The 13,873-nt window shown below is 49.3% G+C and overlaps 4 protein-coding genes and 1 non-coding gene across 5 annotated transcripts; 4 read left to right on the top strand and 1 right to left on the bottom strand.

The window, feature by feature from the left end:
- The first annotated feature begins 470 nt into the window (after positions 1-470).
- On the top strand, positions 471-542 carry F4812DRAFT_t151. Its single transcript has one exon. It is a non-coding gene; the product is annotated as a tRNA-Trp (tRNA).
- Positions 543-672: 130 nt separating this feature from the next.
- F4812DRAFT_468711 (FAD/NAD(P)-binding domain-containing protein) lies at positions 673-2,883 on the bottom strand (the record flags this gene model as incomplete). The annotated part of the gene is made up of 4 exons (XM_047938813.1): positions 673-1,770; positions 1,840-2,089; positions 2,158-2,634; positions 2,719-2,883. The coding sequence occupies 4 exons, from the start codon at positions 2,881-2,883 to the stop codon at positions 803-805; spliced, it is 1,860 nt and encodes a 619-aa protein (XP_047785729.1). The 3' UTR covers positions 673-802.
- A 2,545-nt stretch (positions 2,884-5,428) lies between these two features.
- Positions 5,429-7,021, top strand: F4812DRAFT_468713 (Nitrilotriacetate monooxygenase component A/pristinamycin IIA synthase subunit A; the record flags this gene model as incomplete). Its single annotated transcript, XM_047938814.1, has 3 exons — positions 5,429-5,983; positions 6,050-6,651; positions 6,751-7,021. The coding sequence occupies 3 exons, from the start codon at positions 5,429-5,431 to the stop codon at positions 7,019-7,021; spliced, it is 1,428 nt and encodes a 475-aa protein (XP_047785730.1).
- A 524-nt stretch (positions 7,022-7,545) lies between these two features.
- F4812DRAFT_446863 (MBOAT, membrane-bound O-acyltransferase family-domain-containing protein) lies at positions 7,546-10,495 on the top strand. Its single transcript, XM_047935688.1, has 4 exons — positions 7,546-7,931; positions 7,992-8,419; positions 8,506-9,967; positions 10,044-10,495. The coding sequence occupies exons 2-4, from the start codon at positions 8,244-8,246 to the stop codon at positions 10,068-10,070; spliced, it is 1,665 nt and encodes a 554-aa protein (XP_047785731.1). The 5' UTR covers positions 7,546-7,931; positions 7,992-8,243; the 3' UTR covers positions 10,071-10,495.
- Positions 10,496-10,609: 114 nt separating this feature from the next.
- On the top strand, positions 10,610-12,922 carry F4812DRAFT_446866 (SET domain-containing protein). The gene has a single exon (XM_047935689.1). The coding sequence runs from the start codon at positions 10,880-10,882 to the stop codon at positions 12,845-12,847; it is 1,968 nt and encodes a 655-aa protein (XP_047785732.1). The 5' UTR covers positions 10,610-10,879; the 3' UTR covers positions 12,848-12,922.
- Positions 12,923-13,873: the final 951 nt, after the last annotated feature.

Below are 13,873 nucleotides of genomic sequence, written 5' to 3' on the forward strand. Positions count from 1 at the left end.
CCCCTGCCCCCCCCCCCCCCCCCCCCCCCCCCCCCCCCCCCCCCCCCCCCCCCCCCCCCCCCCCCCCCCCCCCCCCCCCCCCCCTCTGGGAACATCATGACCTTATGATTACAGGTTAGGATCTCCTATTTTTTCTTTAACTCTTTTTCCATTTATGTTTATTCGTGTTTCTTAATACACGGGGTAGTAGTAGTGGGTACGAATAGACAGACTTAAAAATAACCCGTGCAATTCTTTGCGTAGCATCGTGACATGTACGAGCCCGGCCCGGACCCGGCGCTCTTTTTACAATCACCCTGGTAAAACACCAAGTCGGGCCGGAGGACGCTCTTGGCGCGTGCCGGACGCCAAACGCCAACGCCAGGACAGTAATATTAAAACGCTCTCCCACTTGGAGTGGTGGAGGATGCAGACCGGGTAAAACGGTGTATGCGCTAATATACCTTTAGAACCAACTGAAATGCACATCGGGCCTCGTGGCGCAACGGTAGCGCGTTCGACTCCAGATCGAAAGGTTATCCGTTCAAATCGGGTCGGGGTCATTGTTTTTTGCTTGTTCAGAGCGCACAAAATCAATTTTGAGATTAGGCTGAAGAGAAAATTCTAGCTTGGACAATTTCTTTTTCCCTTTTTTTGTTGCTCTTATCCCGTTTCATTTTCACGAAGAAGACGAGAATGAATGGTTGAACCCCACTTTATATTGTTGTCTAGGATTCTTTTTTTTTTTTTTCGATTAGAGTAATGTGGGTTGGCTATTCCCAGACCCTTACCCCTATTTTCTTTTGTTTTACTACTAGACCCCTCAAGACAAGAGAGAACTACTTTCCGGATTATTACCATGTTCCCACCTTTCCATTGCCAATATACGAAAAATGCTCCAAACAAAGTTATATAGCGAGGCATACAGGAAGACGATACAACTCATCGGTCCGAAAATGAGCATCGGAACGACCGAAAGGGTAAAGTGACCGAAGAACATCTGCCTCCTAGCTACGGTGTCCCACATCTCCGTATTCATGACGTTGGCCGCACCATCCCATTTCCACGGCCCGAGGAGCCGGAACTTCGTGTTGAAGTTGGCGCTGAGCGCCCACGTGAGCGGTAGCTTGTACCAGCCGCCATTTCCACTGGCGTAACCGATACGCAGGACGTCTGCAAACGACGGCGCGGATCCCACGTCTAACGCAAGTTGGTACGCGTAACTCTCGTGGTCGACGCCGTAGCGGATCCGCGCGTGGCTCGTCCGCATAAGCTGGTAGTGCGACTCGTCGCCCGGGAGCAGCGGGCTCGCCACCCGACTCGGCGCCAGGAGGTTGAGCACCCAGAGCTGCGCTTGGAACTCGGTGAGCGGTGGGATCGCGCCTAGGTTAGGCCTCACGAAGCCGATGAAACCCAGGGTCGGGTCGTCGCGAAGCCATATCTTCCGGACCAATTTGCCCTCGTAATACCCCGGGTCGTGTCTGTGATCACCTAAAAATGGGTAATGGTGCGTGTACCCGGTGCAAAAGACGACCACGTCCGGCTTGATAGACTCCTTTTTCATGCGTGCGTACTCCGGTCGGTCGGTCTCTCTGAATACGACGGCACCAGTCTCGTCTATCCTCTCCGGCCAAGGTGCCACGTCAACTTGTCGGCCTTGACGGGTTTCTTCCGTATTGGGCGTTCGAACTATCCACGAGCGGATGCGGTCCAGGACTCCTTGTGGCGCCTTGGCCTTCCAGGACGCGTCAATATAGGGGCTAAGTTTGTAGCCCGATTTGTTAAAAAAGACTTTGCAAATATTAGGTAGGTCAGTCTCAGTTTACCTAGATACGCGGCTAGTGATTGCGAAAAGCTTACTCTCCGAAGTAGACCACCCCCTAGGCTTTCCCCCTATCCACTGGTCTATTCCGTCCGTGGTACCCCACGAAATCCAGAGAATCCATCTGACGTAGCAGTCGTAGTACATCCATAGAGCGTTGCTGTTCCTTAGCCAGGGGTGTACATACGCCGTGTCAAAAAGGCTTGCCCGGGAGACATCAATTGGTACCTGAGGGCGGTCCAGGGAGCTGCGTTGCCGCGTAAATATTAATTTAGGATTTGGATTTCTCTATACCATTGGTAAGCTTAGACCGCCTTGTTCTGAGAGGTACCTTTAGCTTCTTACGATAGGCCTACCTTTGGTGAGAAGTGAAACCCATCCCTATGGCATATTACTACCCGCTCAGTTGGCGAAGTGGCAGCAAGGACTGAGATATCGGCCCCAGTCTCACCACTCCCTAGTATAAGCACAGTCTTCCCGACGCCGAATTGATCTCTCCTCTTCAACTGCGATGAATGAAGTACCACGGGTACTCTCTCAATGCCTTCGATATGGGGGATATCAGGCTCGACGTGAAGTCCGGAACAGACAGCCACTGCGTCGCATTCCCAGACATGCTGCTGTCCCCTCAACGAGTATGTCACGAGGTGGCCTCCCTCTTTTCGACTCTGGACGCTCTTGACCGGACAGGAAAGGGTTATGTGCGGCCATAGTTTGAAGTGAGTGCAGTAATCGTTGAGATACTGAAGGTACCGCTTTGCACTAACAAAATCCGGCTCGTCGCTGTTGAACCGGAAATCCGAGAAGCTGGTGAGCTGCCTCGAGGATACCAGCTAGCAGCCAATAGTTAGCAAATCGCAGTGTGTCAATCACCTAACTAATAGAAAGATCTAAGATAAACAAAGATTCACGTTTACCTCAGCATCCTCATAAGTCCTCGCCAGAAACGTGCCTCCCACTCCCGATTCGCTCTCGAAGACGCGGGCTTCGACGGGTTCTACCCCCAAGGCGTCCTTCGCGGCGAGGAGGTACTTGAGCGTCACGAGTCCCGAAGGACCTGCGCCTATTATGGCGACCCGCATTTCTCTGCTGTCGTTTGCGGGAGCGGTGGTGCGAGATCCAGTGGGTAATACGACGCGGTCCTACGACGTGCAAAATCTAAATTCCATCTCCTTTTGACAAGCGAAGAAAAGGGTGTGGGAGGGAGTATGAGCCCTTACTTAAAGACGAGCAGGCTAATCCTTCGTGTTACCTCCATCGTCGGCATCTGCCCGATGACTTGGGTCTTCCCCTATATCCCGATGTCCTACGTCTCTAGACGATCACGAGACCCCCTCCCGTCTGTTGTTCTCTGTATTCGATAGGATTGCCTTACGTCGCTGGCGCCCGATAACTAAGCCCATCACCTGCCTCGTCACAAAAGCGTACAGGGTACTGTCGCCCGTGGTAAAGGTCTTTCGGAAAGCAAGTAGACGTGAGACACGAGGAAGACGACGCCGGCGAATCACAACCCACATGGCCGCCGTGCCGCCGTGCCGCCAAGGAATGAGGCGTTTCCCGTTGAACGTTACGATCTTGAATCAGTCGTGTTCGGACTTGACTTCGTCTTGCACCAACGTGTCTCACATCCCGGTTTCGCTGGCAGAACGAGTCGCTTTGAAGAGCGCACCATATTAAGTTTCGCTCGTTTCTCATAATCTCCCCCGGATGCTATTCCCAATGGTATCATCCACGCCTTCTCCTAAGTCGAGCTCCTAAGCCTCCATCCAGCCTTAATACCGAAATCCCATTATTTTATTCCACTGTCCCAAGCGAGGTCCATTTAGGGTAAAGAGAGCATATATCCCTACGCACCCTTCCCGTTTCTCGCATTGTCCGTTGTGAGACAGACATGAATGTCGTTGTTTCCCAAAAGATATTCGTGTGGCTGCAGCCATTAACCACGGACGCGCTCATTGGCCGACAACAGTTGCATACTAATTGTAGAATGCGTCGGGGAAATCCTCCGTAAAGTGTTGGACGATGAACGAGTAAGTATATCAGCCATCACTGAAGCAAGCTCCAACTGAACCAAAGACATGCAATGCAGCGAATAGATTTTCCGGCTCATGAGATTCATAGGCCAAGGGGATGCGGACGCACGGCTTGCGCTCTTTCTAATAGCCATGCTGTCTCACAGGCCGGATCGAAGGCCCCTACTGATTAGTCTTCTCCCGATCCGAGCTGTTTCGGCTCCAGGCATAATACAGATTTACCCAAAGCGTTCTTCAACAGTCCTTTCCAGCGCAGAGCCATTAGCCCGGAATCTGGGGTGCGCTTCCCGACCCGATCTCCGTACAAACCAAACCCCGAAATCCAGGATTGCCTGCGTTCGGACATTCGTACGATGACTTACAGGATCGTGCAGATCTGCCGAAGCTCCATCCCTTTTCAGCATCCTCCAGGGACCGATATCGCACTCCTCAGCATATTCCCGGCATAAGCTTTGCCTGCAAGCCATTGAAGGGTTTGCAAGACATCTCCGGGGTGTTAAAGAAAGGACATACCGTGATATAGGATTCGCTGATGGACCAAACACCCACACCCTGTCGTCGAGACCTGGAACCCGGAAAATGTTAAGCTGTGGGGGAGGTGACCAAGACCAAGATGGTGGACACAAGCTTTACAAGCGGCACCGATTACCTGCTCGAAAATCAACTTATTCATATAGATACCCTGACTTATACGAGCTTAGCTAGAATACACCTGCACAGGCATAAAGTACCTACTAATGATAGAAACGTGAGGAATATGGTATGGTTTAAATAAAATAATCATGGTTCTGTACAGTGTGAGCCTCCTTTATATCTACCCAGGATGTAGGTAACTTACTACGTAAAACACTCTGTCGAAGCATGATTAATCACCCCGTCTCCTCTGATAGGTAAGTAAATTCAGTTATCCTTAGCATCACGTTATGTTAAGACACAATTGAGAGTATACCTTAGGTACCTAACCTAAGGTACCTGGTAATTATACTTCTACTATGTAATATAACGCGTATGACGGTTTACCTAGATCTATGATTGGCTATAGACACAGCTTGAATTAGGTAGGCATGTTCATCGTATCGTAACGCTTGACAGGTCCATAGGGTGAAATTTGTCGCAACTTGAAAAACTCTGAATTAATAACACAATTACAACTATAAAAAAGTACAATAGTTTACATCTCCTAGTAAGGGCCTAGTATATTCGGTTAAGGTAGTCAGTATTTCGTAAGAGGGGTCGCACCGGAGAGCATATACCGGAACTCGCATCACGCAATCGGCGCGGAGCATGATGGAAGAATGGAGTAGGCCAATGATACTCTCAACTCCCACGTCCATATCTATACCTCTTTGGCAGGCTAGCTCGAATATTTGGGGTCTATCACGCACGCAGGGAAGAGAAATATGTATAGGAGGTAGGTAGATAGATAAATACCTAACCTTCCAACACAAATAAAGGAATATTACCTGCGCTCTGGTTGAATTTGTACTTTGCATTAGTTTTAACATCCGTAGTATCTCAGCAACTTAGAAGCAAATCCGGCAAGGACTATCATCAAAATTGTTCTATTATTCAGAAACAGGGTTTAAAATAGAAAATGGCGTCTTCCAACGAGGCCGGAGGTGACGCACAGAAGCCCAAGAAGCAACTTCTCCTAAATGCCTTCGTGATGACGACTCCCGGGCATCTGTCTCCGGGATTATGGAAGCACCCACGGAACCATACAGATGACTACAATAAACTTAGCTTCTGGACCTCGCTCGCGCAGCTTCTAGACAAGGGCGGCTTCCACGCCATGTTCATCGCGGACACTCTGGGTCCTTACGACGTCTATAAGGGCCCAGCTAACGTCGACCCGGTCCTCGCCTCAGGCGCGCAGTTCCCAGTCAACGACCCTTTGTATACCGTGCCCGCGATGGCAGCGGCGACGAAAAATCTCATTTTTGGTGTTACCGCTTCTACTACTTACGATGCGCCGTACGCCATGGCCCGGCGATTCTCGACAGTCGACCACCTAGCCGAAGGACGGGTGGCGTGGAACATTGTAACTTCGTACCTCGAAAGTGCGGCCAGGAACTTCGGGCTAGAGACGCAGATCGAGCACGATGAAAGATACCGGATTGCAGAGGAGTATATGGATGTAGTGTACAAGGTATGAACCTGCTCTCTTTGCGGTTGGAGCAATTTAGATTGGGGACTTACTAAACTCGGGTTGAAGCTTTGGGAAAGCAGTTGGAGAGACGATGCCGTCATTCGGGATCGTGAAAAGGGCCAGTTCGCAGTGGCGGGTAGAGTCCGGCAAATCAACCACAAGGGGAAATACTTCCAAGTACCGGGCCCGCACATTTCGGAGCCGTCTCCCCAACGTACGCCATTTCTATTCCAGGCCGGAACATCCAAAGCCGGAACAGAATTCGGGGCGAAACACGCAGAGGCCGTGTTCATGGGAGGTCAGCTCCCAGAATTGGTGCGAAAATCGGTTGACGCGCTCCGATCCACAGCCAAGACGTTCGGTAGGGACCCGAGCCACATTAAAGTATTTACAGGCGTTACCGTTATTGTCGACGAGACGGATGCGAAGGCGCAGGCTAAATATAAGGAGTATCTTTCGTATGCTGACCGCGAAGGCGCGCTTGCGTTATTCGGCGGCTGGACGGGTAATGACCTATCGTCGTTTTCCGACGATGAAGATTTAGTACTCGTCGACAAGCCGGCTATTCGTTCTTTGATAAATCGATGGTCTACTACGGTGCCTGGCACAGAAGGGTTAAAGTGGACCAAAGCTCGAATTGCAGAATTCCTTTCAATTGGGGGCATGATGTAAGTGAAGTCATTCCAGGATCGACGAGAGAGAAATACAGTACCTACCTAACCTAAGGTAATTGGAAAATCAGCTGACGGGTTCCAAAACTTGTACAGGCCCAAAATTATAGGAAGCCCCAAAACGGTTGTAGACGAACTGGAGAGATGGGCTGAGACAGCTGACGTGGATGGTTTCAACTTAGCGCATGTGGTAAACCCTGGCTCGTTTGAAGATATCATCGAGTTTGTAATTCCCGAATTACGAAGAAGGGGGCTATTCCGAGCGGAGGCTGAGCGTCCAGGGGTTACGGCTCGAGAGGTATTTTTCGGACAGCCGCATCTTCTAAACGACCATCCGGGTTATCAGTATAAATGGTCGACATCTTAAAAGTCCTGGTTTGAGCGTTGTAATCTCCGATAAATATAGAAACAAAGCGATGTTGTCTCTGATGTTGGTGAACATTGAGAGATATTGAACGAGTTGTAGCCGAAGTTGAAGCTTTTGTAATTTGGAGGAAGAAAAATGGGTGGTAAAGAGTGGGATCTACCTATGCACCCTGACGTCGCACAAGCTCAAGGGACTACCTTAGTAACCTAAAAGGATCAAGCACCCCTAACCGTGACGTCAAATGTGTAACATACATACATACAGGATACATAAGACAGGTACGAATCCGTACATAGATATGTAGGTAATACAGCGCTAATACAGATTGGGAGACTTGGCGCCGAGCTCTGATGAGTTGATGACCCCTCAGGTTGCCCCTCGGCTCCCCTGAAGCGCTAGGCAGCTATTTTAGAAAGCTAGAACCAGTACCTAATAACCCCTAAGGAGATTGCTTATAGCGCAGGTACCGACGGCTGCTCTGTTCAGCGAGCTGCGCAGACGGGACCTCAGTTTAGCCAGAGTCGGCTTATTCCTTTTTTGGATTGCGTGTCATCCACTGTCACTGGCGAGTCGCAATTCGAGGTCTTGGGAATATGGCGAAAAATCGCATTCGCATTCGAATACGATCGATCGATATATGACGCCGTCGCAGTAGTAGCGCTTATACCATTCCAATCATTTTTTTTTTTATTTTTTTTGGAACAAAAAAGTCATCTCTATTTTTCGTATTTGTTAACTTAGACGTGTAAAACAAAATCTTCGTTGACGAAGCTTATGCACAATGCACAAGTAGTACACATTCATACCTAGTACATCTTTTAGCTTCACGCCGTTTATGTTTATAAACCGTCTGCCTTACATCAACTACCGATACTCTTTCCTCTCTTACAGATTACCTACATTACCTTAGGTAGGTACATATCTCATGTACATATACCTCGAAGTTTTCCTGAGTCCTGACTCGCTAAAGTTAAAGTTACCTACGTATCACGTAACTTTACCTAAGGAGCTATATCCTAGAACTCACCCTAGAACTCATACTAGAACTGCAGCCTTATCCCTAAATAACTTGTTACCTCATTACTTCATCACTCGAAGAGCTTTCAAAGCTCGCACCGGCTGCCATCTCCCTTTACCGATTCTCCGTTCCTCGAAACCTTGATAATAAGGTTGCCTAGGTAGGTAGGTAACTTTAAGTTTTAACCTACACGCGATAGACGCCATGTCTTCCACCAACATCGAGACGAATGGTGGTCACGATCATATTCTACGTCCACGGCCACGAAAACCCCAACATGCTCAAGTCGCGGAGCTCGTTAGAGAGCACAGCGCCGTTTCCGTCAACGGAAATGGATATCTCGACGCTCCCGTAGACGATACTGGTTCGGGCACGACGAGGTGAGTACTCTTTATTATTATTTTATTTATTGTTATAACTCCAGTTCCTCGTGATGTCTTAACTGACTTAATTCATATCAATCCAGTGGCCGTTCGACACCCGTCCCCGAAAATGCGCCCGCGTCGACGAAAGCTCTGTCTAGTGCGCGGAAACAGGTTCGAGCGGAACAGCGACAGCGCATCTTCCCGACTATCGAATTCGCCTCGCGCGTCTCTCACTTCGATCCCGAATCCGACTATCGCGACTTTCATGGATTCTTCAATTTATTCTGGATTGGGTTGGCCATCATGGGAATCACTACGATGCTGCGCAACTATAAGGATACCGGATACCCCTTGCGCGTACAGATATGGACACTCTTTGCCGTTAACTTGTCCCATCTAGCTATCGCCGATTTCTTCATGGTCGCCAGTACCGCTATTAGCTTGCCGCTACACAAGTTATGTAGGAGTAGCAAAGGGGCGTTGACGTGGAACAAGGGTGGTATGGCCATTCAGAGCATATATCAAGTTGTATGGCTTGCGTTCTGGATTGCCATTCCCTTTATCCTCAATTGGACTTGGACTGCCCAGGTGTTTTTCCTATTGCATACAATGGTTCTGCTTATGAAGATGCATTCTTATGCTTTCTATAACGGCCACCTTTCGGAAACCGAAAAGCGACTGCGCGCCCTCGACAAGCCTCATGGCGCCTCCAAGGAACCAGCATACGTCTACCCTTCGGTCGAAAACCCAATGGGTAGCTTAGCGCATAAGGATATGGATGTCGACAGTGACGAAGACGATCAGGGCCTGTTGCAGTTGCGCGAGGACTTGGCTCGTGAGTTGACGAGCCCCATTGGCAACATAACCTACCCTCGTAACTTGTCGTGGTCGAATTATACCGATTATCTTTTCTGTCCGACGCTATGCTACGAGCTCGAGTATCCGCGCGTGAAATCTATCAACTGGACATCACTCATAGCCAAGATAGTCGCGACTTTCGGCTGTATATTCCTATTGACCGTTATCTCGGAAGAATTCATCCTGCCCGTGCTGCAAGAATCAACAGTCCGTTTGGAAACCACCTCGTCCGTGGCTGAGAAGCTGCTTATCCTCGCTGAGAATATATCGTGGCTTCTGTTCCCATTTATGCTGACTTTCCTGCTGGTGTTCCTCGTTATCTTTGAGTACGTCCTAGGTGCCTTTGCCGAGATTACCAAGTTCGCGGACCGTCACTTCTATAGCGACTGGTGGAACAGCACAGACTGGATGGAGTTCAGCCGCGAGTGGAATATACCGGTTTACTCGTTCCTGCGCCGTCATGTATATGCAACATCGAAACCCACCATTGGCCGCAGCAGCGCGACAGTCATTACGTTCTTAATCTCGTCCATCGGCCACGAGATCGTCATGGCGTGTATCACCAAGAAGATTCGTGGGTACGGGTTTATCTGCCAGATGTTGCAGTTACCTATTGTCATGCTGCAGCGTACGAGATGGGTTCGTGCCCATAAGACGGCGAATAACGTGCTTTTCTGGTCCAGCATGATCCTAGGTTTGAGTTTGGTAAGTTGTCACGTTTGCCGTTTGCCGTTTGCCCGGTTCTTAGAAGGGGAGAGAGAATATGCACTAACTGATACAGATATGCTCACTCTACGTCCTAGTTTAATTAAAGTTAGGTGCCTACCTAAAGTTACAGGAAGGAATCATTGTATTATAAAAGAGGGAAGAAGCCCTCCTCTCGATAATAAAGGGTTGGAAAGGTTGGAAAGGTGGGATGGGTGGGATCTGTCGCATAAAACACATTATAAAGAAGCACTCGGGCACACCGCTCAACTCACTACTAAGTTAGTTGTATTGTAGTACCTATTAACATCATACCATCAGTCGGTTTTCCCATGTCATTTCAGATATATACCCCTACTCTCATATTTGTTATCAATACATAGATGTACCATAGCATACTACGGCGTATACATTCCGTTGGTTTAGGTCTTTAGCAACTTACTTTTTCTCTTCTATTATCCATATTCAGTTTTACAATTTGTTGCTAATTATACCCGTAACAAATAACAAAAGTCAGTTGGATTATCCCCCCTTAAAAGTGTTAAAGTAATGGCCGATGCAAGCCGGCATTGAGTTGCAGAAGTATTAACAAATCAAGTGTCTGCTTTTAAAATTTTAGATTATACATACTTACCTTAATGCGTTTTTGCGTATGAAAATTACATTTACATACCTGTACTAGTTTTTGATAGTGTCTAAGAAAAAACGAGCGCTTAACTCGCTAAAACTTTTTACTCCGTACCTAAAATGACATAACTCAAGGTGATGGATGCAGGTCTAGAGAGTTATCAAATGAGGTAATAATATAATAAAATAACTACCACTAAAATTCTTTTTAGTGCCTTCATCGGATTGGACTCGCAAAAGACAAGTCCCGGCGTTGTCGCATTCCACGACGTCTACGTCTTCGCGATGGCCTCCCAGCAACATGGAAACACGGTCTTTATGACCGAGCAGGAATCGGAGCGCATTCGGAATATTGCCAAAAACAGGCTGAAGAAATGCTCCGAACTTGCTGGCAACGCGCGGGAAAGGAGAGATGCGACGGCTGCCAAACAGCAAGCGACTGGCGCATCTCTCATGGCCGATATGGGAGCGCCGGACCCTGACCTGGCACAAACGAAAGGCCGAGCAGGCACATTCCCGGCTCTCCCTGTAGGACAAGTATATCCGCCGTGCGTCGTCCCGCTTGAGGACTTGCAGCCTATAAAATTAGCGGATCTCCGAATGGAGACTCATCATCGTGGCCGTCGACTCACTGTGAAGCGCGCGAGCCCAGTAGTCCCGCTAATAGCGAGGCCATGGACCATGGTGCGGGAGGAAGGAGAAGAAGAGGATATGGAGCGTCTAGAGCTATGCTTGCACAAATCAAGACACGGCGAAGAGGTGCTGGAGTCGGCATCTAGCTATATCATAAAAGAGCCTTACTTCACTCTCACAGATCAAGGCGAACCCACGATCCGGGTTGATCACCCTTCAGATCTAATCGTCTGCCGGGATGAAATAGGTAGCGCTAAAGACGCGACAGATGCAGAGAAGGTCGCGAAGAACTGCAAAGACAAGGGCAACTCTGCCCTCGAAAAGAATAAATTAGCCTTAGCTCATGCAAAGTATACAGAAGGTCTTAAAGCCGCCAGACAAGGCACCGTATCTGAAGCTAACCCTGACTTGGCGCGAGATCTTTTCCGCAATCGAGCTCATGCCAACCTTCTTCTAAACCAGCTAGACGAGGCTAAGAGTGATGCAAAGGCCGCTCTAATCGGCAAAGAAGACGAGCGGTCCAAAGACCTTGACAGCAAGGCGTATTTCCGCGCCGGCTCTGCCGCGTATAATCTCGGCGAATACCGGGAAGCAAAAGGCTTCTTTGAAGAGCAGCTGAATCTCAGCCCCGACAACAAAACTGCGATCGCCTACTTGAAAAACATCGAGGTGCGCATCCGCGAGCAGGAGACGGGGGCGTATAACTTCAAGAAGATCAGAGCCAACCTGTCCAGAGCCCGTCCGCGCGTCGACGCAGCAAGTTTCTTAAGCAACACCAAGGTAGAGGAGAGCAAGGGGCGGGGCCGCGGCTTATTCGCGACACGCGATATCCCCGCCGGAGAGATCGTCATATGCGAGAAAGCTTTCTGCGTGGTTTGGGGCCACGATAAGGAGGCCCTGACGGCAATGACATACGACGTGAGGGACGACAGGATCCGGGTATCACCCGTTGGCCTAAGCAAGGCCATCGTACAGAAGCTTCTGAGCAACCCGTCCCAGGTCGAAAAAGTAATGGATCTATATGGCGACTACGCGGGCGACGGTACCAACGTGTCGAAAACGGAAGATGGCCCCGTGGTCGACACGTTCCGAATCCACGACATCGTATCCCGCAACGCGTTCGGCCCGGGAAGCCAATTCGGAGACGAAGGCGTCAGCAACGCGAGCACCGGCCTCTGGATCTGGGCCGCGTACATCAACCACTCGTGCGTCGCCAACGCCAAGAAGGAATACGTCGGCGACCTGATGGTAGTGCGCGCCACGCGGGCCATCGCCGCGGGCGAGGAGATCTTCCACAGCTACGACGAGTCCGGCGACTTCGACGCGAGGCGAGCGGCGCTGGCGACCACATGGGGCTTCGAGTGCGGCTGCCCGCTGTGCGCCGCGGAGAAGACGGACAGCTCCGCGGCGCGCAAGAAGCGGCGGGACCTAGCAGACGACGCGGACCAGTTCGTGGCGACGGAGCACTACCTCGACGCGAAGAGACTTGCGGTCTCGAAGGCGAAGCGGCTTTTGAAAGCTATCGAGGACACGTACGACGGGGACAAGTACAAGGACTTGCCGCGGCTCGCGACGCGGAGGATTCAGGAGTGGCTTGCTCTGGCGAACCAGAAGCGGTAGCCTGTATTAGGTAGGGAGGGAGCTATGCATATTATACTAGAACTAAAATAAAGTAAAATAAAAATCTGAACAATACTGATACAAGGGAGACATCGTAAAAGGATGTATTTTTGCGTTTGTGAAGACTAATCCCCCTTGTAGGTATACCACCTTATGCTTTCGGGTTTAGTACCTAACCTAGTATCTCTCAGGTCTGGCTAGTATTGTTGCACTCCAACGTATGCGACCAACTTGGATATACGGTTATAAATCAGACTCAAAAGACAATTACATAGGTATCTTTAATCTGCTTCTCTAAATATCTATCCCTTGAATGAATTTATTATCGTAGAAAACAGCCGTACTTACATACATACTAGTACCTAAGCGATCAGGAACAGGTATAAGTACAGGGTTTACTTTATAGATATGTTGGCTCACAGCATAGTCATACGGTACTTGAAGGAAGATAATATTACCTTAGGTACCTCTTACCTGTTATTTCTTTCGAAGCCGATCAAGTATTCCGTATCCTCAGGTTCAACGTAATAATAGGGGTTATCTCCAACGTCCTGAATAGCAAGTAGGCAATTTAGCATCATGTCTTTATTTACTGCAGATCCGAAAAGGACAAAGCAGGTAGGACTAATTTTCTCCTGCTTCCTGTAACTTACCTCGGCATCTAGGTATACGATCCCGGGTCCAGTACTTCATAAACCCGCGCGCATCGAATCATTCGTCAATGAGTGGGCGGAGCTTTTGCAAAGCATCTTAGCATCTTATAGGACGACTCCACCGAGCACAACAAGTCTTGAAACTCACGAAAAGAAATAGGCGGTGAGTTTCAGTCGACCGAGAGCAATCCAATTTTCTATCCAACTACCTCCTATCTTTGACAGGTAACTAGTTTAGTCGTTTCGGTGACCATCTCGTTCGATTGCTCCTACGAATGGACCCCGAGTGAACTGCTTTAGGTAGGTCGTGTACGTATGTATCTACCTGTTCGGTACTTCGTGGCCGATCATATGCAGGAGTATAGAAGTATAG

This window comes from Daldinia caldariorum (genome assembly GCF_022478825.1).
Source record: "Daldinia caldariorum strain CBS 122874 unplaced genomic scaffold F4812scaffold_27, whole genome shotgun sequence".
NCBI lineage: Eukaryota > Fungi > Ascomycota > Sordariomycetes > Xylariales > Hypoxylaceae > Daldinia > Daldinia caldariorum.

Excerpts from the sequence above, each read along its gene's own strand:
- F4812DRAFT_446863 (XM_047935688.1), top strand. The coding sequence starts at position 8,244 with ATGTCTTCCACCAACATCGAGACGAATGGTGGTCACGATCATATTCTA. Across the intron at positions 8,420-8,505 it reads ACTGGTTCGGGCACGACGAG|TGGCCGTTCGACACCCGTCC; the intron begins GTGAGTACTCTT and ends ATATCAATCCAG. Across the intron at positions 9,968-10,043 it reads TGATCCTAGGTTTGAGTTTG|ATATGCTCACTCTACGTCCT; the intron begins GTAAGTTGTCAC and ends TAACTGATACAG.
- F4812DRAFT_446866 (XM_047935689.1), top strand. The coding sequence starts at position 10,880 with ATGGCCTCCCAGCAACATGGAAACACGGTCTTTATGACCGAGCAGGAA.